The sequence below is a fragment of the Zonotrichia leucophrys genome, chromosome 14, assembly GCF_028769735.1.
Source record: "Zonotrichia leucophrys gambelii isolate GWCS_2022_RI chromosome 14, RI_Zleu_2.0, whole genome shotgun sequence".
NCBI lineage: Eukaryota > Metazoa > Chordata > Aves > Passeriformes > Passerellidae > Zonotrichia > Zonotrichia leucophrys.
The window spans coordinates 15,054,090-15,081,037 of NC_088184.1; the positions used below are offsets into that span (position 1 = coordinate 15,054,090).

Here is a 26,948-nt window from a genome sequence, read left to right on the forward strand (position 1 = left end):
CACAGATATCCCTTGACCACGATGACCACAGACATCCCTGGACCGCAGTCCTGGCAGCCCAGGTGCCAGCCCGGCAGCGTGCCCTGGGGATGGGCTCAGTCCCACCCAAAATCCTGCCCTGTCATCTGGTAGAACTTCATGTTGAAGGGTCTGTAGAACTCGCGCAGGCGCTGCACCACCTGCCCGTCGATGGTGGGGTGCGGCCGCCCCTTGGACTTGCCCAGACACCGGGGTCTGCTCCCCCCCTCGGGCTTCTTCAGGCAGGGAAAGCCCTTGGTCTCGTTAAAGTAGAAATGTCTGTCTGTCACCAGCCTCTGGAGCCCCAGGAAGTCCTGGACACGGCCCATCTCCCCGGCGGGGTCGCTGACCAGCCTCTCCCCGCTGACGAACAGGAACCTGGAGAGGGGGAAGAACTGCAGCCAGTTCTCCAGGTGCTTGGCGTAGATGCCGATCCGCACCGCGCTCCAGCTGGTGTCGATCAGTCCCGTGCTGAGGTTTTTGAAGGCCAAGGCCTGGAAGCTGGGGATGGAGGGGTTTTTGGACAGGGTCTGTGTGTAGTCCGAGATGGCGCGGGTGACGGGGTCGCGCACCACCACGATCAGCTTCGTGTCCCGGGACATGTTGTGGATGCGCCGCGGGGCCTCCTTGGTCACAAAGTAGCTGGGTGTCTTCTCCATGGTGATCTGTCCATCCAGGGTCCGTGGCATCAGGCTCCTGAGGACAGACAGACATGGTCAGGGCTCAGCTGCACCCGCCTGATGGGACAATGGGTGGGAACAACCCCAAAACCCAGAAAGGCTCAGGGGCTTCCCAGCTGTAGCCATGATATTTTCTGAAAAATCCCTTTGCCAGGATCTTTTCTCCTGTGAAGCTGAGAAGCCTCAGAAACGAAATGTAAACAATGGTTATCTGCTGCTGTGGAATGCAACAGGTGCATCTGTGATTGGTCTCATGTGGTTGTTTCTAATTAATGGCCAATCACAGCCCAGCTATCTCAGACTCTCAGTCAAACACAAACCTTTGTTATGATTCCATTCCTATTCTTTTCCTTGCAAGCTTTCTGATTAAATCCTTTTCTTCTATTCTTTTATATTATATTATTATATTTATATTATATTATATTATATTATATTATATTATATTATATTATATTATATTATATTATATTATATTATATTATATTATATTATATATACTATTATATATATAATTATATTATATATATATAATTATATATATTTATATATTATACATTATATATATTATATATTATTATATATTATTATTATTATATAATTATTAATAATATATTATTATATAATTATTAATTATATATATTATTATATATTATATATTATATATATTTAATATATTATATATATATAATTTATATATATATAATATAATATATAATTATTTTATAATATATATAATTATAATATTATATATATATAAATTTATATTTATTTATTATTTATATTATATTATATTAATTATTTTATACTATTTTATTTAATATATCATTAACTTTTAAATATTATATATATATCATAAAATAAAAAACAGCCTTCTGAAACATGGAGTCGGATTCTCGTCTCTTCCAGACGAAGAGGAAGAGGCTGCCTGCAAACATCCACACCCAGCCACAGCCACATCTCCCCTTCCCTCCTGCTTCACCTTGTCACACTCCTCTGGTGATTTCTCATCTTCAAAACCCTTCCTAGGAGTTCCTGAGCTCCAGGCTCTCTGCCCAACTCAGCATTCCCTTTGTCCCCTCCAGTGTCCCTAGGAAAGAGCTCCCTGTCACCCTGTCCCACCAGCAGCATCCACAGGGTACCTGCAGGCGGCTGCTTCCCCCTGGAATCCCTTCCCAGCCCTGCAAATCCCTCCTGCCTGCTCCCAGCTCCATCCCAACACAAACATTTTGGCACAGGGCTGGTGTTCATCCCTGCCTCCAGTCACATTTCATGTCCCCGTGGGATTGCAGAGGAAAATCCCGGGAAATCCCATCACGGAGGTGATGCCCAAGCACCAGCTGGGAACGGAGGTGCCCACCAAGGCTCCCTCCTCCTCCTCTGCCTCCAGACAGGGAGCAGTTAAAGCCAGAAAAAGACTGTTTCCTTTTCAAAAGAAAGGCAGAAAAAAACCCTGAGGGCCCAGCCATTGTGCTGGGTAAAATTCACTGCTCTGATTGTTCCCTCGTGCACTTTAATGAGACATTAATTGCCGCAGAAATTACCCAGCCGTGTCACCCCGTGCGACAGAGCGGGTCCTCCCTGCCACCAGCACAGGCACCTGCCTCGCTGCCCCCCACAAAATCCCGGAATGTTTGGGAAGGTGTAGGAATATCGGGGGTAGGACGGTGGGGATGGACGGACACGAGAGGTCTCTGCAGCCAGGTGGTGGAATTTGGGGTTTATGGCAAAGGGCCTGGGTGCAGGGCCCTGCTGGGAGCTGCCACAGCTCAGAGCAGGCCTGAGAGAGAGAAAGAGAGGTAAAGAGAGAGGTAAAGAGGATGAGAGAGTGAGGTTCCCATTACAATACAATAAATCTTCTTCTGGTCATGGAATTTGGGGTTTATTGCACAGGGCCTGGGTGCAGGGCCCTGCTGGGATTTGGGGTTCATTGCAAAGGGCCTGGGTGCAGGGCCCTGCTGGGATTTGGGGTTTATTGCAAAGGGCCTGGGTGCAGGGCCCTGGTGAGAGCTGCCAGGCACAGCTCAGAGCAGGCCCCAGAGAAGAGAGGGGGAGAGAGGATGAGAGGGTGAGAGAGTAAAAGGGGTAAGAGCATAGAAAAGTAACAGCTAAGAGGCAAGAGGTAAGAAAGTGAAGTTCCCGTTCCAATACAATAAATCTTCTGTGCTGAATATTCTCATTCTCACTAACCAATCTAGTACAAGATACAAATCCTATAGCATTTCCATACAGCCTATAAGAATCACTACATCACCACACTGTGTTACATTTTAAACCCTAAAAACTCCTCTTTGGGCCCCTTCTGCCAAGCTGTAGGGTCTGCTCTGACCCTTGGGCCTGTCTGCAAGCAGAGGGTGTTGTTCCATCAAAAGGGGATCACCTTCAGTCTGGCCACACCATTGTTTTCCAGTTGTTCAGTAACTGAGGGATCTCAAAGCTTGCTTTCATTTCAATCTCACTTATAGTTTCTATATTCTCAAAATCTTTTGCCAGGCAGTCATGTTTATAAGGCTTTCCTGTTCCATCTCCCCCAACAGGAAGGGAGCTCACAGATGCCACCCCTGCCAGGGCAGGGATCCTTTCCACTGTCCCCCGGTGCCCCCAGCCCTGTCCTGGCCCTGGCACTGCCAGGGAGAGCTGGGGATTCTCTGGGAATTGCATCCCAGCGCTGGGGCTGTGCCTGGCAGGGAGCTGGGGACAGGGACAGGGCTGTGCCCTGCAGCATCTGCTCCTTATGTCATGGGGAAAGCTTGAGGTTTCCGGGATTTTTCCCCTGGACTCAGGAAAGAACATTTTATTAAAAGCATTTGTGAGCGACGCAGATCCCTCCCCCAAGCAAGAGCAGAACCCATTTGTGGCTTTCCCCCTCTCCACCACTTTAATTTTTGCACAGTGCCAGCGTTTTTAGAGGCATTTCCCTGCCCTGGTGCCCTCACCTGGCAGCACAGCCCCTGTTTGGCACCAGTGGGTGCCCATGGACCCCAGAGCAGCCAAAGCTGCTTTTCTCATCATTTCCAGCGTTTTTTCCCCAAATAATTGCACTCACCAGAGGCTGACTCATACAGCTCCTGCTGGGAATCACCTTCCCAGCAGGGTTTTGACCCATCCCTGTCCCAGAGCCCAGAAAAACCCAAGGGATGGGGATTGGGATTTATTGGGAGCACAGCACAGCTCCACCACCCTCCTGAGGGGCTTCCCGGCCAGCCAAGCATCCTGAACTTTAATTCCATCAGGAAATGCCGCAGGGCTTTCCAGGCTGCTCCACCAGCATCTCCTGGCACCTTCCTGGGGCATCCATTCTGTGTTTCCTTGGGATTTCTGAACGGCTCCATCCTCATCCTCACCCAACCCAGCCCTCACAGCATACCTGGGCTGTGAGTCTGACCCAGCCCCGCTCCTCAGTGGGCAATAAATTGTTTATTACCCACGGCAAAGCCGGGATGGGGACCTGGAGAGGCCCCACAAAACCTCGGCCTGGCCCTGGACCCTTGCAGGGATGGGGCAGGCACAGGGATGGGGCAGGCACAGCCCCTCTGGAAAACCCTTCCTATCCCTCCCTAACCCCTCTTATCCCTCCCTGTCCTGCACAGGGCCATCCACACCACCCACAGCTTAATTACCAGGTAATTAACAGAAGTTTTAATGAAAACCAGGGTTGGGAGGGGTCTCCCAGCGGCTCCTGTGGCTCTGATGGGTGCGGGGACCTCCATCCCTGAATTTCCCCATCCCGGGGACATCCCGGGATCCCCTCGGGAACAGCCATTAATTGTGCCACTCCTCCTCTTCCTCTGCAGCCCCAGCTCCTGGCACAATAATTAAACATTTCACAGTTTCATTAACGCCCCAATACTTCCCCTAAATGAGCACAGTTAATTATTGATAACACCCAGCTCTGGCTCAAACCGGCAAAGAGCAGAGCCGGCTTTGCTGGGCTCCACTTTAACCCAAACATTAGGAACGTTAATTAAATTTACAGTTAATTCTTCCTGACCCTCAGAAAGCACCCTGGGAATGCCAAGCAGTGCCTGCAGGTACAGGACACGGCAATGGGGAGCCTTGGAAGGAATTGGGATTTCCAGAGTGTGTGTGCCCAGGAGGAGGGATAAAACCCCTTTTGCCTCTCTGTTAAGTGATAAATGTTTGTTTTTAATTAATAAAACTGGCACTTGAGAGGCATCGGAGCAGGGGTTTTCTGCACGGAGACATTCAACACATGAAAATGCTTCCTCGGTTAAGGTAACACACAATAAATTACAGCAGATAAAATGATGATAAAAATGCAGAGAGCTGCATTAAATAGTGATTAACAGCCACAGCAGGCAGGGAATCAAAGCAGACTTCAAAAACCGGGCCAACAGAACTTTCCAGAGTTAATTGCTTCACGATTCCTGATGGTTTTTGGAGCAGAACTCCTCCCAGCACCGACGGGGATGCACTCTCAGGAGATAAACGAGTCTCCAGCCCAAAGCATCCCTGAGTTATCACCCAGGGCAGCTCCAGCAGTTAAATTAACTCTATCCCAGCCCAAAGCAGGAGAGCAGCACGGGCTCTGCCAGGGAGGAATTTCCACATGGACACAGATCTGATGAATCTGATTTCATTTCTCATGAAATCCTTTCTTCCATTCTTTTAGTATAGTTTTAATATAATATATAAATCAAAATAAATAAATAATAAACCTCTGAAACATGGAGTCAACATTCTCATCTCTTCCCTCATCCTGGGGCCCCTGCGAACACCATCACACCAGGGGACACCCCGAGCAGGGTGACAGACAGCGGGCCAGGGACAGAACCGTTTTTGTGTAAATGTTAAATAGTTTGGGACCAGGAAGGGCTCGGGACATCGATCCTGCAGGCAGAGCCCGGTGCCATCAGATCTGCAGAGGAATCCTGGCCAGGGACAAGGCTGCCTTTGTGCCCACGGGGCTCTCCGGGTGTCACACTGGAGTGCAGATAGCCACCTTCAACTCCAGACAGCTCAAATTGCAGCTCCTCCGCTGGGGAAAAGGGTGCAGGGCACCAGGGACGGGAATTGCAGCCCCGAATCCCTGCTGGACACTGCTGCGGGAATGGCAGAGCCCTGATCCCAAAAATGGGGGGGCAGCTGGGCTGAGCCCATCCCAGGGGTCTCCAGGACCCCTCCTTCCCACAGGAACCAGTGCAGGGCATAGAGGAGTGGACTGGGAAGGGATGAGCTAGGAAGGGATTAACTGGGAAAAATGAACTGGGAAGGGATGAACTGGGAAAGATTGAACTGGAAGGGATGAGCTGGGAAGGGATGGACTGGGAAGGGATGGACTGGGAAGGGGTGAATTGGGAAGGAATGGACTGGGAAAAATGAACTGGGAAAGCTTGAACTGGAAGGGGTGGACTGGAGGGAAGAACTGGGAGAGATGGACTGGGAAGGGGTGAACTGGGCAATATTATCTAGGAAGGGATTAACTGGGAAGGCATGAATTGGGAAGGGATGAACTGGGAAAAATTAACTGGGAAGGGATGGGACGAGCCAGAGGGAAGAACTCGTAAGGGATGAGCTGGGAAGGCTGAGCTAGGAAGGGATGAACTGGGAAATATTAACTGGGAAGGGATAAACTGGGAAGGGATGGGATGAGCCAGAGGGAAGAACTGGGAAGGATGAACTGGGAAGGCTGAGTTAGGAAGGGATGAACCGGGAGGGATGAGCTCCCCGAGCCGCCCGGGACCAAATTAGCCCACGTTCCTTTTTCCCCTAATTACCGAGCTGCTGCCCCTCGCCTTCCCCGGCAGGTCCTGGCAGAGCCCCCCCAGCGCTCCCCACCCCCGAGCTGCCCCCATTATTTCTGATTCTTTCACCGATTCACAAATGTGCAAATGAGGCCGCGGCTTCCCAATCAGGCCTGGCCGGGAGCTAATTGGCTTTAAGCAGGGAGCCCTGAATATGCTGATGAGGGCAGTAACAAGGCCGGGATGCGCTGGAAGGGGAGCCGAGCCCTGGGCTCCACCACGGGCTGACTGAGACACGTCAATTAACAGGCAGGCAGATAATTTATTAATGCTCCTTGCGCCCCTCTGCCCTTTGCTCCTAATTACCGTTTGATACATCACACAGTGAGGGGCTCTGGTGGGTCGTGCTCCCAGCTGGGGCGTCCCCAGGGGCTCCTCCTGCCCCCCAGAACCCCAAATTCCCCCCAGAACCCCAAATTCCCCCATCACCCCACAGAGCACCACGGCTGGGGGGTCCCCAGCCCACACAAGGGACCCAGAGCTGTCCCAGTGTCATCCCTCGGGGTCCCTGGGCTGGGTTCGGGTGGATGAAGAGCCCCAGAGGAGGAGGAAAGGGGGGTTTGTGTTTTGTGAGCCCCCCAACCCTCCCCGAGGGGCTGCAGAGCACTGGGGGCTGCCCTGGGGGGCGCAGGGAGGTTTGGGCTGGATGTGCACCCAGATCTGGAGCTGTGCAGCAAAGGCAAGGGGAGAATCCAGAGCCAACATTTGCATTTCTAATGGCAGGGCTGCTCCCACACCATTATTAACCCCCACAAGAACCAGGGCTGGTGAACCCAGCTTTTCTGCTTTTCCCACCCAGAAAATCTCCCAGACCCCCTGGGATCCCAGGATTCCCGGCAGGAAGGTGTGGAAAAGGCCGTGTCCCCACAAATCCTGGGTTCCCACACAGTTCAGTTCCCAAACCCAGAATTTCCATCACATTTCCTGCCCGTGTGCATGGCCAGGGGCTGCAGTTACGGGCAGCTCCAGGCCCTGGAGGGTCCTTTCCCTGCGACTCCTCCCTGATGGAGTTTGAATAACTGTGAGTGAAAACACAGCTGAAGCCACTGCTTGGGTGAAAACAGGTGGGAAACAGAACAGCTCCATGAATCCCCAAAAATCCCTGAGGAAATGGGGGCTGGAAGGTGCCCAGCCATGATGGGGCACTGAATCCCCAAAAACCTCCCAGAAAATGGGGACTGGCACATGCCCAGCTTGATGTGGCACTAAATTTCTAAAAAACCCTCAGGAAATGGGGACTGGCATGTGCCCAACCATGATGGGGCACTGAATTCCTAAAAACACCTCGGAAAATGGGGGCTGGAAGGTGCCCAAATATGATGGGCCGCTGAATCCCCAAAAACCTCCCAGAAAATGGGGTTGGAAGGTGCCCATCCATGATGGGGCACTAAATCCCTAAAAACCCTTCAGATGGGACACTGAATCCCCAAAAAACCCTCAGAAAATGGGAGCTGGAAGGTGCCCAGCTTGGTGGAGCAGTAAATCCCAAAAACTCTTCAGATGGGGCACTGAATCTCCAAAAACCCTTCAGAAAATGGGGTTGGAAGGTGCCCAGCCATGATGGGGCACTGAATCCCCAAAAACCCTTCAGAAAATGGGGTTGGAAGGTGCCCAACCATGATGGGGCACTGAATCCCCAAAAACCCTTCAGAAAATGGGGTTGGAAGGTGCCCAGCCATGATGGGGCACTGAATCCCCAAAAAGCCCTCAGAAAATGGGGTTGGAAGTCTCCCAGCTTGGTGGGGCACTGAATCCCCAAACCCCTCAGGACATGGGGCCTGGCCCGTGCCCACCCTGCTGTGACCCTGGGCTGGGCTGTGCCCGCTGAGGACGGGGCTGCCCTGGCAGCTCTCCCTCCCTCTGGAATGAAGCCCCTCAGCATGGCAGCAGCCAGGAATGTCCTCTCCTCCCCTCTGAGTGTCCCTTTGAGGGCCGAGGGAGGGGACAGCCTGTGGCAGGTGTCCTGCCTGTGACCCGGGCCAGCCCCGGGCTCTGATCTGGCGGTGACCCTTCCCAGCAGCGCCCGTGTGTCCCCTCAAACAGCTTGCAGATGAAGGAGCAACAGACTGGAGATGATTTATTCAGGAATTAAAGGTTCAGTACCCCTTTTAAAGGCTGCGCCTCGGCACTGTCAGCCTTCATTGCACACAATTAAAGGCCTTGCCTGCCCCAGCCCCCTCTCCTGCCTTCCAGGGGAAGGAAATCAAACAAAACCAACCCTCCCCAACCCCGGGGGGCTCTGCTGAAGGACTCGGGAGCTCGGGAGTGGCCCTGAGCTCCAGCTCCAGCCTGGGAAGCTGCTCCAGCCCCATTCTCTGCTCGGGATGGGGGATGGAGCTCTTGGATTTGGTCTCCGTTCACAGGAGGGGATGCTTGGGGTTGCTCGTGGCTGCTGGGGAAAGGCTGTTCCTGCAGCTGGAGCTGCTCTGGAGAGGATGTATCCTTCCTCGTGGTTATCCCTCATCCTGGTTATCCCTTCTCCTCTTTATTCCTCCTCCTGGTTATCCCTCCTTCTGGTTATTCCTCCTCCTGGTTATCCCTTCTCTTTATTCCTCCTCCTGGTTATCCCTTCATCCTGGTTATCCCTCCTCCTGGTTATCCCTTCTCCTCTTTATTCCTCCTCCTGGTTATACTTTCACCCTTTTATTCCTCATCCTGGCTATCCCTCCTTCTGGTTCTCTCTCCTCCTGATTATCCCTTCTCCTTTTTATTCCTCATCCTGGTTATCCCTTCTTCTCTTTATTCCTCCTCCAGGTTATGCCTCCTTCTGGTTATCCCTTCTCTTGATCTCTCCTCCTGGTTATTCCTCCTGGTTATCACTCATCCTGGTTATCCCTTCTCCCCTTTAATCCTCCTCCTGGTTATCCCTTCTCCTCTTTATCCATCCTCCTGTTTTATCCCTCTGCAGCAATCTCGACCCCTCCAGGAGCTCAATCCCAGCCCAGCTCCAGTTTCACTGTCCCACCTGGGTGGGGAGATGATGGGATAAACCAGGGAGATGGGATAACCCCGGCTCGGTGGGATGGATCCAATCCCTCCCCTCCCAGCCCCACGGTGGCTCCAGCAGCAGGAATTCAATGAAAAACTTCCTCCCTCTAAGAAAGAAAGGGAAGGAACCCGCTGGCAGCGGCGGCGCTGGGATAATCCCTTTGCAAGGCAGTAAATTTCCCTGCAGCTCCCCCGGCAGTAATCCGGGGGATTATTGCACCTTTCAGCACGGGCAGCCTTTACAGAGCCTCTCCCCTCCCCGTGGATCTGGTGCTTTATGACCTGACCTGCTGTCTGAGCAGGGGAAACACAAATTACCCTCCGGTGAACCTGCAGCACAGACACTGGTGACAGATTTTATCCCCCTGGGAACTGGGGTCCTTGGGAGCGCCGATAAATAAGGGAAAATTGCTCTTGGAGCTGCTGGGGAGGGAAGGGGACCCCACTAACCCTGACTAGCCCAAGGTTTCTTTAAAAAAAAACAGAAAAAAAAATTCCTGAGACCACTCTGTCTAAAGATCTTGGTTTCAATTACAAATTTAAAAATTACACTCATTAGTTCTCACTGAATTATCCCCTCACAGCAACAGGCTGGTCCTGCCTGTTTCCCACCTTGATGGAGGAGAGGAAAGCATAAAAAGGTCACAAAAATCACTGGGGTTTCCGGGTTTACAGTTTACAGTTACATAGATAGCAGAAATAGGAATTCTTGCACCTCCTGATGCTTGGCTGAGCAGAAGGAAAAGCAAGGGAGGGACCTTTCAACTATCCCAGGTTCCTCCAACTTGGCCTGGGACACTGCCAAGGATCCAGGGGCAGCCACAGCTGCTCTGGGCACCTGTGCCAGGGCCTGCCCACCCTCCAGGGAGGGATTTATTCCCAAAATCCCATCCATCCATCCATCCATCCATCCATCCATCCATCCATCCATCCATCCATCCATCCATCCATCCATCCATCCCAGGGGACACTGCCTGGAGTCACTCCCAGCCCACCAACTCCCAGCTAATTAACCCAGCCTAATTAACCAGGGCAGGACCCCCATCCCCTCTCTGGCTGTGGCTCCCGGGGGTCCCTCCCTGTCCCAGTCCTGGGGTGCAGCCAAAGAATTCCTGCCCGTCCCGGTGTCGCAGGTGCGGGAGCAGCGGGGAGGAAGGAAGGGAGGAAGGAAGGAAGGAAAGGAGGAGGAGGAGGAGGAGGAATTGCCCACACATGTCAGGCAGAGGCAGCCCCTCCCGCTGCCCCATTGACAGCTGCCCTGATTTGCTCAGCAGCTGCTGACGGGCAGCAGACAAGTCCCCAGAGCCATGAATAATTTCAGGCTATTTGTGTTTATTTGATCTCGGGATGGGGCCGAGCCCCGGAGCAGCCACGGCAAGGGGCAGCCGGGCTCTCCAGATGGCCCCGAGGCCACCGTGGGCAGGGCTGGGGGTCCCCTGGCTGTCCCCTCCCTCACCCTGCTCCTGCAGAGCCAGGGCGAGCAAGAATTTCACCTAAATCAAAATGGATTTCTACCCTGGAAAATTTCTACTTTGCCTCACCCCAAACCTGCACCCCGTGCTCCCCTCACCTGGGGGCTCACAGGGAAAGCGTCACCCCAAACCTGCACCCCAAACCTGCTCCCCTCACCCTGGGGGCTCACAGGGAAAGCATCACCCCAAACCTGCCCCCCAAACCTGCTCCCCTCACCTGGGGGCTCACAGGAAAGCATCACCCCAAACCTGCACCCCAAACCTGCTCCCCCACCCTCGGGGCTCACAAGGAAAGCATCACCCCAAACCTGCACCCCAAACCTGCTCCCCTCACCCTGGGGGCTCACAGGGAAAGCGTCACCCCAAACCTGCACCCCAAACCTGCTCCCCTCACCTGGGGGCTCACAGGGAAAGCGTCACCCCAAACCTGCACCCCAAACCTGCTCCCCTCACCCTCGGGGCTCACAGGGAAAGCGTCACCCCAAACCCCTGTCCTGGCCACACTCAGCTGCTGTGTGCCCCCAGAGCAGGTTGTGCCTCTCTCAGCCACCTCCCACCCGTGTCCCACCCAGCTCAGGGTGCTCCAGGCTGCAGCAGCTCCTCTGTGCCCTCTCCTCCAAACCCCAAACTGATTTTTGTGGTGTTTGTCTCGGGCCTGACGCTGTCACGCTGCTCTCCTTGGGATGGAAAAGGAAAATGCATCCAGTTTTCCACAGAAACAACACAGATTCCCCATCTGGGTCAAATTTGTAATCTGGCCTGAGGGAAGATGGGAAACAAATTTAGCTTTATTTTTTTTTTTTTTTTTTGTGACTATCAGAAAAAGCCTCATTTCCTGGCAAGGAGCTTCACCCACAGCCTGGCAGGGATGGGAGCCAGCATCCCCAAACTCCTCTGTGCCATCCCATCCAGTGGCAGGGAAATGGGAGAAGAACCCCAGCATGGAATAAATTATTCTGGTGTCCTTAACCTGCTCAGCCCCTCACCCTGCCCCAGGTAAGGGAGCAGCCCCACAAATCCACATGGGAGGTTTGGGAATGTGGGGATGCTGCTGCCCAGCTGGTCCCCAGGTGAAGGAAATCCCCCCTGAGGAGGGAGCTGGGCTGGATTATGCACTTTGCAGCACAAAAAAAGAGGAAATCTGTTCCTCCAGCCACGGCCAAAGGGGCTGTGGAGATGTTGGGAAGGCTCAGGAATGTCCCAGGAGAGGCTGGACAGGGCTTGGAGAACCGGGAATAGTGGAAAATGTCTCTGCCCTTGGTTCTGGATGGGCTTTAAGGCCCCTCCAACCCAAACCACGCTGGAATTCCAGGATATCCTGAATTTTCTGCAGCTCCCAGAGCTCTGGGTGAGCCCCAGGTGATGGAGATGGGGGCTCCATCTGTCCTGTCAGGGCTCCCTCCCTCCCTGTTCCAGCAGGAACTACTGGGAATTCTCTAACAAAACAATTCTTTCCACTGGAAAAGCCTCACTTTGTGGCAACTTTGTGGGAAAGAACTGGATTCTGCTTATTTTTAGCCTGGTTTCCTAAGGAAATGTGGCTGGAGCAATCACACGCTCCGTCTGTCTGTCTGTCTGTCTGTCCAGCTGTCTGCCCTGTCAGATCCCACCGGCCCATTCCAGCTGGATTTGAGGGAGGAGGAGGATCAAAAATAGATATTTCTTGCACATTTCCATGGAAAGCTGCAGCTGAGTGGTGGCCAGGACCCCGTGAGGAAAACACCCCAGGATCAGGTAAATCCATGGAAAAACCCCCTGGGATCAGATAAATCTATTTTCCCAATGAGGAAAACACCCCAGGATCAGGTAAATCCATTTTCCCAATGAGGAAAACCACCTGGGTTCAGGTAAATCCATTTTCCCAATGAAGAAAACATCCCAGGATCAGGTAAATCAATTTTCCCAATAAGGAAAAACATCCCAGGATCAGGTAAATTCATTTTCCCAATGAGGAAAACACCCAGGAATGCCAAGGGTGCCACCCAGGAATCCTGCTCCAGGATTGAATTCAAATATTGGGGAATTAAAATCCTTCTGAAAAGTGACCTTGCAGCAAATTGGTTTTTCCCTGCAGCTTTAGAATAAAACAACACAACCCCAACCCTTCTCTGGGCATTCCCAAATAGTTTTTTTCTCCCTCCCCAAGTTGTTGTGAAAATTTCAGATAAGAAAACGTGTTGGGTAAAAATATTCAATTCCCCACCGCCTGCAGAGCCTCATCAAAAATCCATTTGAAGTATTACTCTCAAATCCCTCATGGCAATGGGATATTTTAAGGTCAGTTAAACTTATTATTCACTCAAGATTTGCTTTCAGGTCCCTGCATATTTCAAACAGATTTTCCCCTCATCTCTAACCCAACTGTGTTACAAAAAGCCCTTTCCTCCTCCCCTCCTCTCTTTTTTTTTCTTTCCTGAAAAGAAAAAAAAGTTGTCAAAAGAAAAGATCCTAATCAAAAACAGCTTCTGAAGCCTTAAAAGCTGCTACAGTTTGTACTTGTTACCCAAAAACACTGAGCTATCTGCAGATCCCTAAATCCCCTGGCTCCCAGAACACTGAATGGAGCCGTGCTGGAAAAGGGGAATTAACTCCAATTTGTTTTTCTTATTTGCAATTCATTTCCTTGCAACAGGCTTTACACACAGGTTTCATTTTTTTTCTCCCTTTCCTCAAACAAGGAAAAGAAGCAACTTCCAAACCTGCAGCCTGGGATTTTTTGGGATTATTTAGGATTTCCAGCTTGATGGAGCTGCAGTTTCTGCTTCTACCATGCCCTTGCCCTCACAGGTACTTTGGTTGTTTTTTTTTTACATAAAAGTCACCTAAAAAATACAATTTTTATATTTCCCCTGAACCACAAATCTCCTTTTTCAGCATGGAGAAGGGAAAGCTCCAGGGAGAGCTCAGAGCCCTTCCATGGCCCAAAGGGGCTTCAGGAGAGCTGGAGAGGGACTGGGGACAGGGATGGAGGGACAGGACACAGGGAATGGGTTCTGACTGGGAAAGGGGAATTTGGGTGGGATATTGGGGCTGGATGGATCTGCAGAGCTGCTGTGGCTGCCCCTGGATCCCTGGGATGTCCAAAGCCAGGGCTTGGAGCAGCCTGGGATGGTGGGAGGTGTTGGGATTGGAGCTGGAGGAGCTTTAAGGTCCCTCCAACCCAAAGCACTCTGGAATTCCCTGATCCCATGGAAGGTCCAGGGCCTTCGGTGTCAGCCCAAGCCATGCCCAGATGTGCAGGGCTCTCCCAAAGCCAAAGCCATGCCCAGATGTGCAGGGCTCTCCCCAGATGTGCAGGGCTCTCCCCCAAAGAGAGGGAGAGGAAAACACCCCAGAATTAGGTAAGCCATGCCCAGATGTGCAGGGCTTTCCCCCCAGATGTGCAGGGCTCTCCCCCAGCCATGCCCAGATGTGCAGGGCTCTCCCAAAGCCAAAGCCATGCCCAGATGTGCAGGGCTCTCTCCCAAAGCCATGCCCAGATGTGCAGGGCTCTCCCCAAACCATCCCTGGATATTTAATCTCTCTCTCTCTGGGGTGTGAGGGTCAGGGCCAGGGTTTCCATTGCAGATCCTACAAACCTTCCCTGCTTTCCCCATCCCCTTTTAAGGAGGCTGTAAATCCCAGGCACTCTCAGGTGACCCCTCATTGCCCATTTGTGTCTCTGAGCAGAACCCAGCCCTGTTCTTCCTCCTCCCCACAGCCATTGGGACCTGCTGGGAGCCAACCCAGGCTCTGCTGCCCCTTCCTGCCCCAGCCAAGCCATCTCTGGGCATCTGTGCCTCAGCTGCAGCGTGGCAGCTCCAGGAGAGGGCCAGGAGTGATGCAGGAAGAGGAAAAAAAGGGTTTGGATGGGTCTGTTCCTCATGTGAGCCTCGCTGCTCGCAGCCTTTGATTGCCACACAAATAAAAGATGGAAACTCAGTGCAGGCACAGGAATTAATTAACGGGGAGAAGAAAGGAGCATCGGCCTGTTGGAGGCCTGGCATCAATTCCCAGGCGGGTTTTGAAGTGGCAGCAGCTCCCGTTGTTCTCTGAGGGCTGCTCCCCTCTGTCCTGCACGGGGACAGCACGTGTGGGGCTCAGCCTGGGCTGGGCTGGGCAGCCCTGCCTGGCTGGGGGGCACCAGCAGCACCTCCAGCTCCTGCTGCTCCCTCCTGCCTTCATCTGACCTGCTGAGCTCCTCAAACCACAGGGGCCACCATTCCTCACTGGGCTGCCAGCATGGTCTGGGGGTTTTCATGGTCTGGGAGGTGGTTTGGGGGTTTTTATGGTCTGGGAGATGTTTACATCTCCAAATGGCTTCCTAACCTCTGTTGCTGAAGTTTTTCTGCAGGTGAGAAGATCATGAAGCACCTCTCTTGTATGGCAGGAAGGAATCTGTCTCCATGTTCTTAGAAGGCTAATTTATTATTTTAAGATACTATATTATATACTATTCTTATATATTATATATTACTATATATTATATATTACTATATATTATATAGTGTATTCTTATATACTAAGCTATAATAATGAATAGAGAAAGGATAATTACAGAAGGCTAAAAGATAATAAAGAAAAGTCCTGACTCTCTCTTCAGAGTCTGACACAGCTCAACTGTAATTGGCCAAAGAGTGAAAACACTCACACCAGAATCCAATGAAACAATCTCCAACCACATTCCAAAGCAGCTAAACACAGGAGAAGCAAATCAGATCATTATTGTTTTCCTTTTTCTCTGAGGCTGCTCAGCTTTCCAGGAGAGAAATCCTGGCCGAAGGGGATTTTTCCAGAAAATCTGACAGTGGCACACCTGCAGCCCAGTTCCAGCCCAAACTGGGATTGTGTTCAAGCACAGCTGTGCACGCTCACATGGGCTGTGGCTCTCCTGTCCCTGGAACAGTTTTCCTGTCTTCAGGACTTGCTGGCTTCGAGCAAGAACTGAAACTCCCTCTGTGCCAAGGCTCCATGGCTCAAAAATCATCAAATCTCTGAGGATTCCGAATTAAACCAGAGGAGCTCCCACCCTGTCCTCCACCCAGATCGTGCTTTAATTTCTGTCCAGCTGCATGCAGAGAGTGAGATCTGTCCTTGAGAGCTCCCCAGTGATCCCAGAGGGTCTCACAGCCAGGTTTGTGTCCACAGAGCCTTGCCCAGCCCTGCACCCATCAGCAGTGGGGTCAGGGCTGGGTACATCACACACACACAGCTCAGCGTGGAACTCATCAGCCCTGGGTGTCAGGAACCAGAAACCCCCCACAGCCAGGTGTGTGCTGACACTCGCAGGAATTTGTTTGGTTGTGGCGCTGACATGAGGCTCACACAGCTGGGCACAGCTGGAGTTAGGTGCTCACTGAGCCTCTGAGCCTTCATTTAAAGGCATTTTGCCCAGAAAAAAAAATGTTTAGAAAAGGTCTTGCACCATCAGAGTGATTAATGCTGAAAGGAATCTCCCCTGGCCAGTGTCTGCTCAGTAATTCAAGTTTTATGAGCTCGAACATGAGCGAGGCCTGGGTGTGATCCCTGCTCAGCCCCGTGCATGCAGGGCACCCTCACACGCTCCTGATCCTCCTCAAAGCAGCCAAAGATGAATTTTTAATATTCACACCAAGACCAGAGCAAGGCTGTCCCTCATTATCTGCCTTGTGACGAGGCGGGGATCAAACACGGAGCGGTGGCACAGTGACACCAGCCCCACACGTCCCCTCTGATGGCACAGGGGGTAATTAACTGCCATGTCACACTCAGGCTAACGAGGGTGACCCACTGGGGGTCCCAGCCCTGTCCCCTGCCCTGGGGATCCATCCATCCATCCATCCATCCATCCATCCCACACCATCCAAAATGAGCTCTGAGCTCCCCAAACTCCCTCACACCAGCTCCAAACAAACCCCAAAGCCAGGGGCAGCCAGGATCCCAAAAAACCCTGGGATACCAGGGCAGGGCACTGAGCACAGCAGGTGAAATCCCCAACCCTAACCCAAAACACCACTCAATGAAGAAGAAGGTGAAGAAGGATCAGTTATTGTCTTAAAACTTGTATCTTAGTTCTCTATATACTAATATGAAGTTTTTGACTCTGTGCTATTGCAGACTTCTAACCAACTGCAACACCAATCCTGGTGTTATCCATCAATTCTGGAATTTTCTCAAGGGCCTCAGTGCCCTCCTGGGAGTCAGAGTATGTCAGCACCGAAATCTAAAAATCCCAGAGCTCCAATCGTGCAGGGCCCTTCCTGGGCTGCTCCCAGCCCTGTGTCCCACCCCATGGAGCAGAATGGGGACACCTGTGTCCCCTGTCCCATGGGCTGTGTCCCTGTCCCATGGGCTGTGTCCCATGGGCTGTGTCCCTGTCCCATGGGCTGTGTCCCTGTCCCACTGGCAGCAGCCCATCCCATCCCATCCCATCCCATCCCATCCCATCCCATCCCATCCCATCCCCTTTCCCGGCTCCTTTGTGTCCTGGCGGATGCGGGTTTGTCACGCTCGGGGCTCGGGCACTGCAGGGGGACATTCTGCCCGGCTTTTCATGCACACAAACCCTGCCTGCCCTCAACAAAACCCAAACCTCGCCTCAAAGTCCTTGGCAGCGGCCCCTCAAGATTTTTCTCAGGCTTGTGTGGCTCTGGGGGATGACTTTGGGAAGCGGAGGAGTGATGGAGGAAGAATGAACCCCCCCTTCCCCTGTCCCACTGGGCTGGCACTCACAGGAAAAGGGGGACAGCCCTGGAGAGACTGCAGCACACTGGGGACAGCAGTGTCCCCTCTCCAGGACAGCAGTGTGACAGCAGTGTCCCCCAGGATAGCAGTGTCCCCTCCCCGATCGTGCTGACAATGACAAGTGGCCGATCGATGGCACTGACCGAGCCCCCCCGGGAATTGCAGGATTTCTTTGGCCGCCACTTAAGGGACAATTCCTGCCTGGCAGGGTGGCCCTGGAGGGGACATTTGTCACTCAGGATTACCGGGGACTCAGGCAGGATGGGGCAGGTGGGAACAGGGGAGTATTCGGGCACAGAAACCTCCAGAGAGGGGAAAATAAAATCAAATTAAATAATCTGTGGAGATGGTAGAGGCATTTCGGGATCCTGCCCTGATGGGGCTTTGATTTCACCCCCAGAAGGAATTATGGACTTGTGGAATCATGGCTGGAAAAGCCCTCCAAGATCACCCAGTCCAACAATCCACAGGGCTGTCAAACCCCCTCAGGGATGGGGACTCCTGCCCTGGGCAGCTGTGCCAGGGCTGGGCAGCATTTCCAGGAAGGAATTTTCCCTAAAATCCCACCCTGAGGCCGTTCCCTCTGCTCCTGTCCCTGTTCCCGGCTGTCCCCTCCTGGCAGGAGCTGTGCAGAGCCAGAAATTCCCCTGATCCTCCTTTGCTCCAGGCTGAGCCCCTTCCCAGCTCCTCAGGGATTCTCCAGCCCCTTCCCAGCCCCGTTCCCATCCCTGGCCACTCTCCAGCCCCTCCATGTCCTTCCTGCCGTGCCCAAATCTGTCCCCAGAGCTGATCCAAGCCCTGGGACTGGTTTGGGATGGCTTTGGGATGATTTTGGGACAGGTTTGGGATGGCTTTGGGATCAGCTTGGGATAGGTTTGGAATGACTTTGGGATGGCTTTGGAGCAGGTTTGGGATGGCTTTGGGGCAGGTTTGGGACAGGTTTGGGATGGCTTTGGGATAGGTTTGGAACGGCTTTGGGATCAGTTTGGGATGGATTTGGGATGGCTTTGGGACAGGTTTGGGATGGCTTTGGACAGGTTTGGGATGGCTTTAGCCCAGGTTTAGGATGGCTTTGGGACAGGTTTGGGATGGCTTTGGACAGGTTTGGGATGGCTTTAGCCCAGGTTTGGGATGATTTTGGGATGATTTTGGGACAGGTTTGGGATGGCTTTGGGACAGGTTTGGGATGGCTTTGGACAGGTTTGGGATGGCTTTAGCCCAGGTTTGGGATGGCTTTGGGACGCCGCGGCTCTGGAGCAGCTGGGAGGTTGCACAAGGCAGGAGCAGAGCCGGGATGTGCCCCCCGGGGACGGGCCCTGTCACTTGCCTTGGCCCTTCCCATCAATCACCGCCTGCTTTTATTTATTTATTTATTTTATTTTATTTGCATAACGCGGCTGCGAATTCCCGGCTGGATCAGCCTGGAGGGTGTGGATGGGCAGGGGAGGGGACGCCAATTCTTCACTCCAGCTACAGAAAAGCCCTCCAGGTGTGCCCGGGGCCAGGTGTGCCACACACAGCTCAGGGGCCCGGTGATAAATCAGCAGCAAAGTGGTCAATGAGCCTTTCCCTGCCCAAGGAGCTTAACAAGGTCACAGCCTTGTTCTCTCCACACTAATGAGCGCAGGTTCCTAATAAGACCTCGGTGACAAGTGACTGTATGAATGTAATTCCCTCCTCTCCTGATCAATTCTGTGTGCTAAGATGCAGAGCAGCCCCGGGGGCGTGGGAGGCTCCTGCCACCCCTCGCTGTGAGCTGCTGGCAGGGAGAGAGGAGTTTATTACGAGATTTCCTTGGTGGAGCCCACCAGAGTCACTCCCAGGAGGAGCCCGGCAGCTCATCCCACTCCCAAAGTGCTGCTCTTATCCCAGGCTGCCTAAAACATCCCGTGCTGGGGCTCTTACAGCCCAGATAGTGAATTTTTCTGAATTTCAGCCATTTCCCTCCCACATTTCAGCCTGGGACCAGCACTCCAGGTCAGGGCAGTCCATGCACAGCCCGTGGTGGAGCAGGGATGCTCTCCATGGCTCTGCACCACCCCAGCCATGCAAACCTGGCTCATCCCTGCTCTCCACCAGCCCTGGAATCAGAGCTGGACACTGACCCTGAGTCCTGGAGTGACCTGCAGGACCCCACAGCTCCCCTGTGCCCCCTCACCGTCCCAGCGTCACATCCAAATTTCCATCTCAAATGAGTCAGAGTGACTCACTGAGGGATGCATGGATAATTTGGAGGATTCCTGTGATCTGAGCTGTCTCTGAGCAGAGAAGGAGGGGAAGTCCAAGGAGCTGCTGTGAATGTCCCACCCAGGACCATCACCACAAAAGGTGGGTGTGTAAAACCTGAGCCAAAATCTCAACCCGGTCATGGGCAAAGCTCAGGGCTGCAACCACCACAAGTTTGTCATGGTGGGATTGGGAATCTGGGCTGTTCTTCATGAATTTGGGGAGACCCTGGCTCAGGGTGCCCAGAGGAGCTGTGGATCCCTGGCAGTGCCCAAGGCCAGGCTGGGCATTGTGGTTTGGAGCAGGGATGGTGGAAATGTCCCTGCCATGGCAGGGTGGGATGAGTTCATCTTTGAGGTGCCTTCCAACACAAACCAGTCCATGATTCCATGAATTCCCACAGGAAAGGAAAGACTCAAACCACTGCATGGACCAGCCCCGGCTGCCTTCACCCCCCAGAGCAGGCTTCCAACCAGGCCCCACAGAAGCCTCTCAGAGCATCCCTGTGCTCCTCACTTTAATATTTTGGCCATCTCAAGAGCTGGGATGTGGGGAGGGAAACTGCCAGGCTCAAGTTTCACCCTGTTGCCAGAGTTCTGTCCTGCAGACAAGGAGCATCCATCCATCCATCCATCCATCAGGCCATCCGTCCATCCATCCATCCATCCCTCATCTGTCCATCCATCATCCATCCATCCATCCCTAATCCAACCTTCATCCATCCATCCATCAGCCCATCCATCCATCCATCCATCCATCCATCCATCCATCCATCTGTCATCCATCCATCCATCCATCCCTCATTCATTCCCATCCCTAATCCAACCTTCATCCATCCATCCATCCATCCCTGTCTGTCTGTCCATCCATCCATCATTCCCATCCCTAATCCAACCTTCACCCATTCATCCACCCATCCATCCATCCATCCATCCATCCATCCATCCATCCATCCCTCCCTGTCTGTCTGTCCATCCATCCATCATTCCCATCCCTAATCCAACCTTCACCCATCCATCCATCCATCCATCCCACCCTCTCTCCGACACCCCCAGCTCCCTAAGCAGCAGGATTTCCACAGCCCTTTGAAAAGCCATTTAGAGCTAAGTCTCGGCATTAAACCTGGCCTTTCCCCGGGCAGCTTTTCAATCTCTGCCCGAGCCTGTTGCAGCAGAAAGTTTCTGAAAAGGTCAGGAGGAAGCTTTTAAGCATCTTTGCCAATTAAGTGCTGGAACCCCCTCCCCGCCGCCAGAGCTGCCCGTCTCCATCCCAGGGGAAGGTAATTACTGTTTTATAAATAAGCTTTGAACTCTCTTAAGTAATTGTCTCTCCTTGCATGAAAGCACCCTCTAAATCCACCGGCCTTTTCCACCTTCTGTCACTATTGAGAAAAAATCCAGGGGAAAGAAATCCACCTAATGCCTTGCAGGAGAAACTCCCAAACTTTCCTTTGCACTGCAGTGATTATTTCTCCAAGCTTTCAGTAATTCCACTAACAGAAGCCTTGTGGCTTTCCCAACTCTTGGTGAAATTTTTTGGCAATATTTGACATATTTTCAAAACTTCCCTGGAGTTACATGGACCAAAAAGAAAAAAAAGAAAAGCCACGTTTCAATATTTCAATTTCTACCCCCTGAGGTTACAACAAGAGAAAGGACAGGAATGAAGAAGCCTTTTCCAAAGGTATTAATTCCCTTAATGTTATTCTTTTTAATCTAGCCCTGTGATTTCTGGGTGTGTTTAAGCAGGCTGGGATAGAAATCCTGGCAGATCTGAAATCCTTTAGGAACTCAGGTTACCCCTGCACACCCCCTGCCCAGCCTGGGTGCAATCCCCCCATTTATTTAACAGAGCAGAGACAGGGAGCGCATTCCTGAGGCGGGAGAGCTCCTTCCACCCTGCAAGTCGCAGCTTTTATCCCCAAAATCCCAGCCAACATTAACACGCAGCTCCAATCGCTGGGGCCTGACACGATCTGAGCAGCAGCACAAGGAACAGCCCGACTTCATTTCAGCCTGGAGGCTGAGCCAGGCTCAAATTCAGGCTCGAATTCAGGCCCAAACTCACCCAGGCCCAAACTCACCCAGGCCCAAACCTGCTTGGCTCAGCAAGAAGCATTTGATGGGACAGGGAAGAAAACGCGGCCGGGTGGAAATCAAGGAATAACATGAAAATGGGGGGCAGGAGGGTTGAGCTCCTCCTCACCCCATCCCCGACCCCCCAAATCAGGACAGGCACGGCCCCTGTCCCTCCCCACCCGCAGCAATCCTGCCTGGGAGCTCTTTAAATGGTTTCAAATGTTAATTCCTCATCGTGGCAGTAAAAGCTATTTTTAATCCCACGTGAAAGCAGTTTGCAGAAACCCAAACTTTGCACGAATTATGGATTGCTTCCCAAGTGCTGGGAGCAGAAAACAGGGGCACATCATCAGGGAGACCCATCCGGCTGCCCAGAGCTTAAACCTGGTGCTAAGGGTAGGGCTGGCGCTAAAACAGCGCATAAAAGCCGATCCAAAACACTCCACATTCAATAAAAGCTTTAGTGTATCTTGTTCTTAGTTAAAATCAGGTTTTTCTCAGGTTTCCCGCATGTTCTCTTTGTACTCGGGGTTTCATTTCCCAAACACGGGGGTGAGGATCCGGCAAGCTGAGACAGAAAGGTCTCACTTGTGAATGGAAGCGCAAAAAAAGGAGAAAAGATTGCAAAGAAATAGAGGCGAGAAGCTGCGGGGCCGAGTGTCTGCGAGCGGCCCGGGAGAACAAGGGCGGCTCTGAGCCTGAAACCGAGTCCATCAGGAGGGGAGATTAGCGGTGCCAATGAATAAAGATAACGTCCCGGAGCAGCCCGAGCATCGCCAGCCCGGATTCCTTTGTCCGTCCCCACCTTTGCGCTTCCCAAAAGGAAAGCCAAGCCAAGCTCGCCCTGCAAGCGGTGCCAAATCGCAGCCTGGTGGCTCCGGACGAGCCGCTCCCATTCAGCAGGGCTATAGAGTGTCGCGATCTGTCTGTGCAATCACAACACACACAAAAACCCCTCCGGGCACCCACTCAGCCGCACTTTTCAGCTGCCAATAACGCTGCCGGCAAAAGTCAAAAGAGCAGCGCCGCAGCCGCGTCCTGCCCCTGCCGCTCAAAGGGGCTGCGAGGTTCCGAGATAACAAAGTCTGCCTCAAGAAATGCTGGAAGCCTTTCAAGAGCGCTGGGAGCTCCTGTGAATGGGGCTGGGGAAGGGGAGGGGGCGAAGCCCACGGGCCGGGGAAGGGCTCTCTGCTCCCCCTGCACCTTCCCGGAGGTGCTGCCGAGCTGGGACGGCCCAGCAGCAGCGTAGGGGGATGAGGAGCCCCAAGGAGAGTTTCTCCCTCCTCATGCCAGCTTTCGTGTTGGATGGGACGGGGAAATTACAATGAAAAGTTAAATTTGGCCTCGGAGTGTGTCGGAGCTCTGGGCTGGCTCTGCAGGGCCTGAGGATGCTCGGGGGGATTGCAGCCCCTCGTGTCCCTGTGGCTGCAGGGGACAATCTCTGGACATCTCATGGTATTTTTTAATACTTGTGGTGCAAACTGTGTTAAAATAGGGAATTCTTTACAATCCCTACAGATTGTAGGAGCTCAATCCCAAGGGACACTCGGGGTGCAGGGAGCCCTGGCCCAGCACCATTCCGGCCTAAACTTTCCTTTGGCTCTTGGGAAAAGCAGGAGGACGGGATCAAGGAGAGGGACAGGGATCCCAGATCATGCAGGGAAACCCGAACCAGAGGAAAACCCATCCACACTGAGCCCCGAGCCAGGGGAAAGCCCATCCACACTGAGCTGATCCTGCCACAAACCCCTTCACCCCATCAATGTTGTTCTCCTCCATCCCCAAAGGCAGGACCTGGCCCCACACCTTCACAGGTGCTCCAAGTTTTACTTCCAAGATTTCTGAATCTCACCCCAAACTGCTCGGATTCAATTCAGTTTTTTACTATTTGTCCTCACCTGCATTCCCACAAAATACACACAGACAATCCCAGGCTCCCACAGGGCACCCCCAGACCCCAAACTGGCAGCAGACACCCCAGCATCCTCTCTTCTTTATTTAGGCTTCCTTCAAGGAGCACTGAGTGCCAAAAAAAATTAAAATTGCGTTTTGCTTGAGGAGAAAACGTCCCATCATTCTTGGATCAGCCATTCAATCATTTATGCTGCAACCTCAAAAAGGTGTTTAATCTTCTCAGAATTAGCTAAAGCTGTAGTAACTCAAGGAATTCTGTAGGAGATGCTTTTGCAGAACATTTTCTTTTCACTACTACTCCAAAACCAATGAGGGCTTTGGGCCATTTCAAATCTAAATTAAATAAAACAATCCAGTAAGAATAAATTATTTCAGTCAGTAACTTACAACAAACTGCTCATCACCCACGAGGAGATGCTGCTGCCAGAGCAGGGAAATCACTACGGGACAGAGCAACAAAATAATTCTGGAGTGATATTTCCAAGGGAATTCTTCTTCCACATTTACTCAAAACAAGCAACAACCTACAGGTGCCTTCGGGCCAAATATCTTGGCGTGAGAAGCACTTGGTGTAATTTCGGTTTCCTAGCAAGTTCAAATATTTTAAAAATGTTTACACCACTTTAGAGATATCCATAGGAAAAACCCGATTTTCTGTCCAGCTCCTCTTCCCCTCCACTCGAGCACACCCCAGCTTTAAACATTTAGCTCTGTCTGGCTTTGCCGGGGATGAAATCCCTCGGTGCTGCGAGGTCTTGTGAGAAGACAAAACAAGAGGCAGAGAGGAGAGGAAGCGAAGGGAAATGCTTGTGTGTGTGTGTGTGATTAAAACCACACTTTATGCAGAGTTCAGTAAAACATCTCCTGATTTTTGCCTCGCCCCGGAGGATGCGGATTCTCCCCAGCCCAGAAAACCATCCCCGCTCCATTTCCCCCAATTTACCACAACCACATGCGGGATCGCCCCGATCCTGGTGTCAGGCCAGGCTCCCTGCGAGCACTTCCAGCACTAAAAACCCGCGGCAGAGCCATCCAAACTCAGATTTATTTCTGCTCCTCTCTGCGCTCCGTCCTGCGAGCCTCCCGAGCGATATGAAAGCGTTCCATCTTCCCTTCCCCGCTTTAATTATGTGCTCGCAGTCATTAAAGCCCCATTCTGCCGAGCAGCCAGAGCCAGCTCGCAGCCCTCACCCCAAAAAAGATTGGTGATCATCATTATTGCTCCTGGAGCGGCGCGGAGCCGAGGAATGAGCTCGTAAATCACGGCAATATTAATGCAGCCGTAAAAATGAGCGCCGCTACTTACTGGGGTTTGAAGGTGTGTTAAGTCGTAACTTTACAGCCCCAGATGTGGGCTCGGAGAGCTGAAAGTCTGCGGGTAAAATTACCGCTAAAATGACTCTTTCCATTAAAGACGCTGATTTTTCACAGGTTGTTACTTGGGCGAGGGCTGGGAAGCTGCAGCCTCCCCAAAGGATGGAGAGAGAGAAACGCGGGGCTCGGGGAGAGCGGGATGGGCGGCAGGAAGGACAGCGAGAGCTGCTCCTTTGATTATTTTCAGATGTTTCCCCGAGAACACCACGGCGCTTTCATACATCGACACGTTTGGATTGCCTTCAGAATAACGGGGCAGATTCAGATTCCAGCCCCGGCTTCAAGGGAGTTATCGCTGCCGGCCGCCTTGGCCCAGCGCTCCGGAGCTGGCCGGGAGACGGAGTTTAACACGCTCCACATGCACAGTAGCTGCTCCTCCGAACGCTTTATCGCCCCAAGAGCTCAATCCCATGGAAACCCTCAAAAAACAAAACCCTTGCATCGCTCCAGCTCTGCCCTTTGCCCAAGGGGATCCCGCGGACTCGCTCAGCATCAAGCCCGAGGTCCTCGCTCATTTCTGTTTTTCAGAAACCACACCAATAAAACAATTCCTAAAGGAGCGCGGTGGGTAGACGGGGGCACGGCTGGGGATGAAGGACTAAAGGTTAAAATCTCAAAGCTTGCGGAGTGAAACGAGCGCATTTCTGCTGCCGGCTGCGTCCCTGGCCGGGCGAGATGCGGGACGGGAGGTGCGGGGACAGGAGCGACGCGGGGACAGGGGGACACAGGGACAGGGAGGGACACGGGGACAAGGACACCGCTTTTCACACCGCGGCAGCCCCCCAAAAGCAGCCCCAACCCTGGCGAGGCTCGGTCCAGCCGGGGACCCCCAGACCCCCTTTCTCTCCCGGGACCCGCCTGTTGCGGAACCACCACATCCCAGCCCGTGCAGCAATTAACAGCGCGCTAATTACCGACCCCCTCACCCCCCCCAACACCGCCGCATCCTCACCTGTACCAGCGCAGCCCCTTCTCGTAGCACCTGTCGAAGAAGTGGGGCTCGGCGCCCACCGCCCGCACCCCGGGGTGCGCCCGCAGGAACTCGAGCAGCGCCCGCGTCCCGCCCTTCTTCACGCCCACGATGATGGCCTGGGGGAAGCGGCGGCTGCCGCCCCCCGCGCCCCCCGCGCCCGCCGCCGCCTCCCCCGGGCCCGCGGGCAGCGCAGCGGGCGGCGGCGGCGGCAGCAGCGCGGGCGGCAGCGGCTCGCAGGGCCCGGGCAGGCAGGACAAGAAGTAGGTGAAGAACAGGATCATGGTGAGGAGCAGCGAGGCGCCGCGGCCCCCGGCGGCTCCCAGCAGCCGCCCGCTACATCCCATCGGGGGCCGCGCATCCCGCGCCCCCCGCCCGGCCCCGCAGCCCCCCGAGCTCCCCCCGGGCCCGGCCCGGCCGCGCCGCCCCCACGCGGGGCGGGGGGAGGGCGAGGACACGCGCGTGGGGCGGGGAAGGGACGGGGAGGGGATTGGGAGCGGGGAGGGGGCGCGGCACACGCGGGGTCCCCGCGGGGATGGAGCCCCCCACGCGGGGCTGTCGCACCCGGGCGGGGCCGCGCTCCCGGCTCCGGCCCTGCCGCGCACGGGACGCGTTTGCCCGCATTTCCCTGTGCTCTCACGTGTTTTCCCTGTATTTTCCTTTTCCCCCCATGTTTCTGCTTGTTTTTCCATGTTACCCCATATTTCCCTATGTTACTCCATATTTTCATTTTTTCCCCTATTTTCCCACGTTTTCCCCAATTT

At 53.2% G+C, this 26,948-nt stretch overlaps 1 protein-coding gene across 1 annotated transcript; it reads right to left on the reverse strand.

Annotated features, from left to right (window-relative positions):
- On the reverse strand, window positions 1-26,531 carry HS3ST6 (heparan sulfate-glucosamine 3-sulfotransferase 6). The gene is made up of 2 exons (XM_064725961.1): window positions 26,167-26,531; window positions 1-714 (listed from the first exon to the last, which is right to left on the reverse strand). Exons 1-2 carry the CDS (start codon window positions 26,529-26,531, stop codon window positions 96-98), a joined length of 984 nt encoding a protein of 327 aa, XP_064582031.1. The 3' UTR covers window positions 1-95.
- Between the last annotated feature and the right edge of the window lie 417 nt (window positions 26,532-26,948).

Coding starts and splice junctions, on each gene's coding strand:
- HS3ST6 (XM_064725961.1), bottom strand. CDS start 26,531: ATGGGATGTAGCGGGCGGCTGCTGGGAGCCGCCGGGGGCCGCGGCGCC. Junction 715..26,166: donor AAGGGGCTGCGCTGGTACAG/GTGAGGATGCGG, acceptor GTCTGTCCTCAG/GAGCCTGATGCCACGGACCC.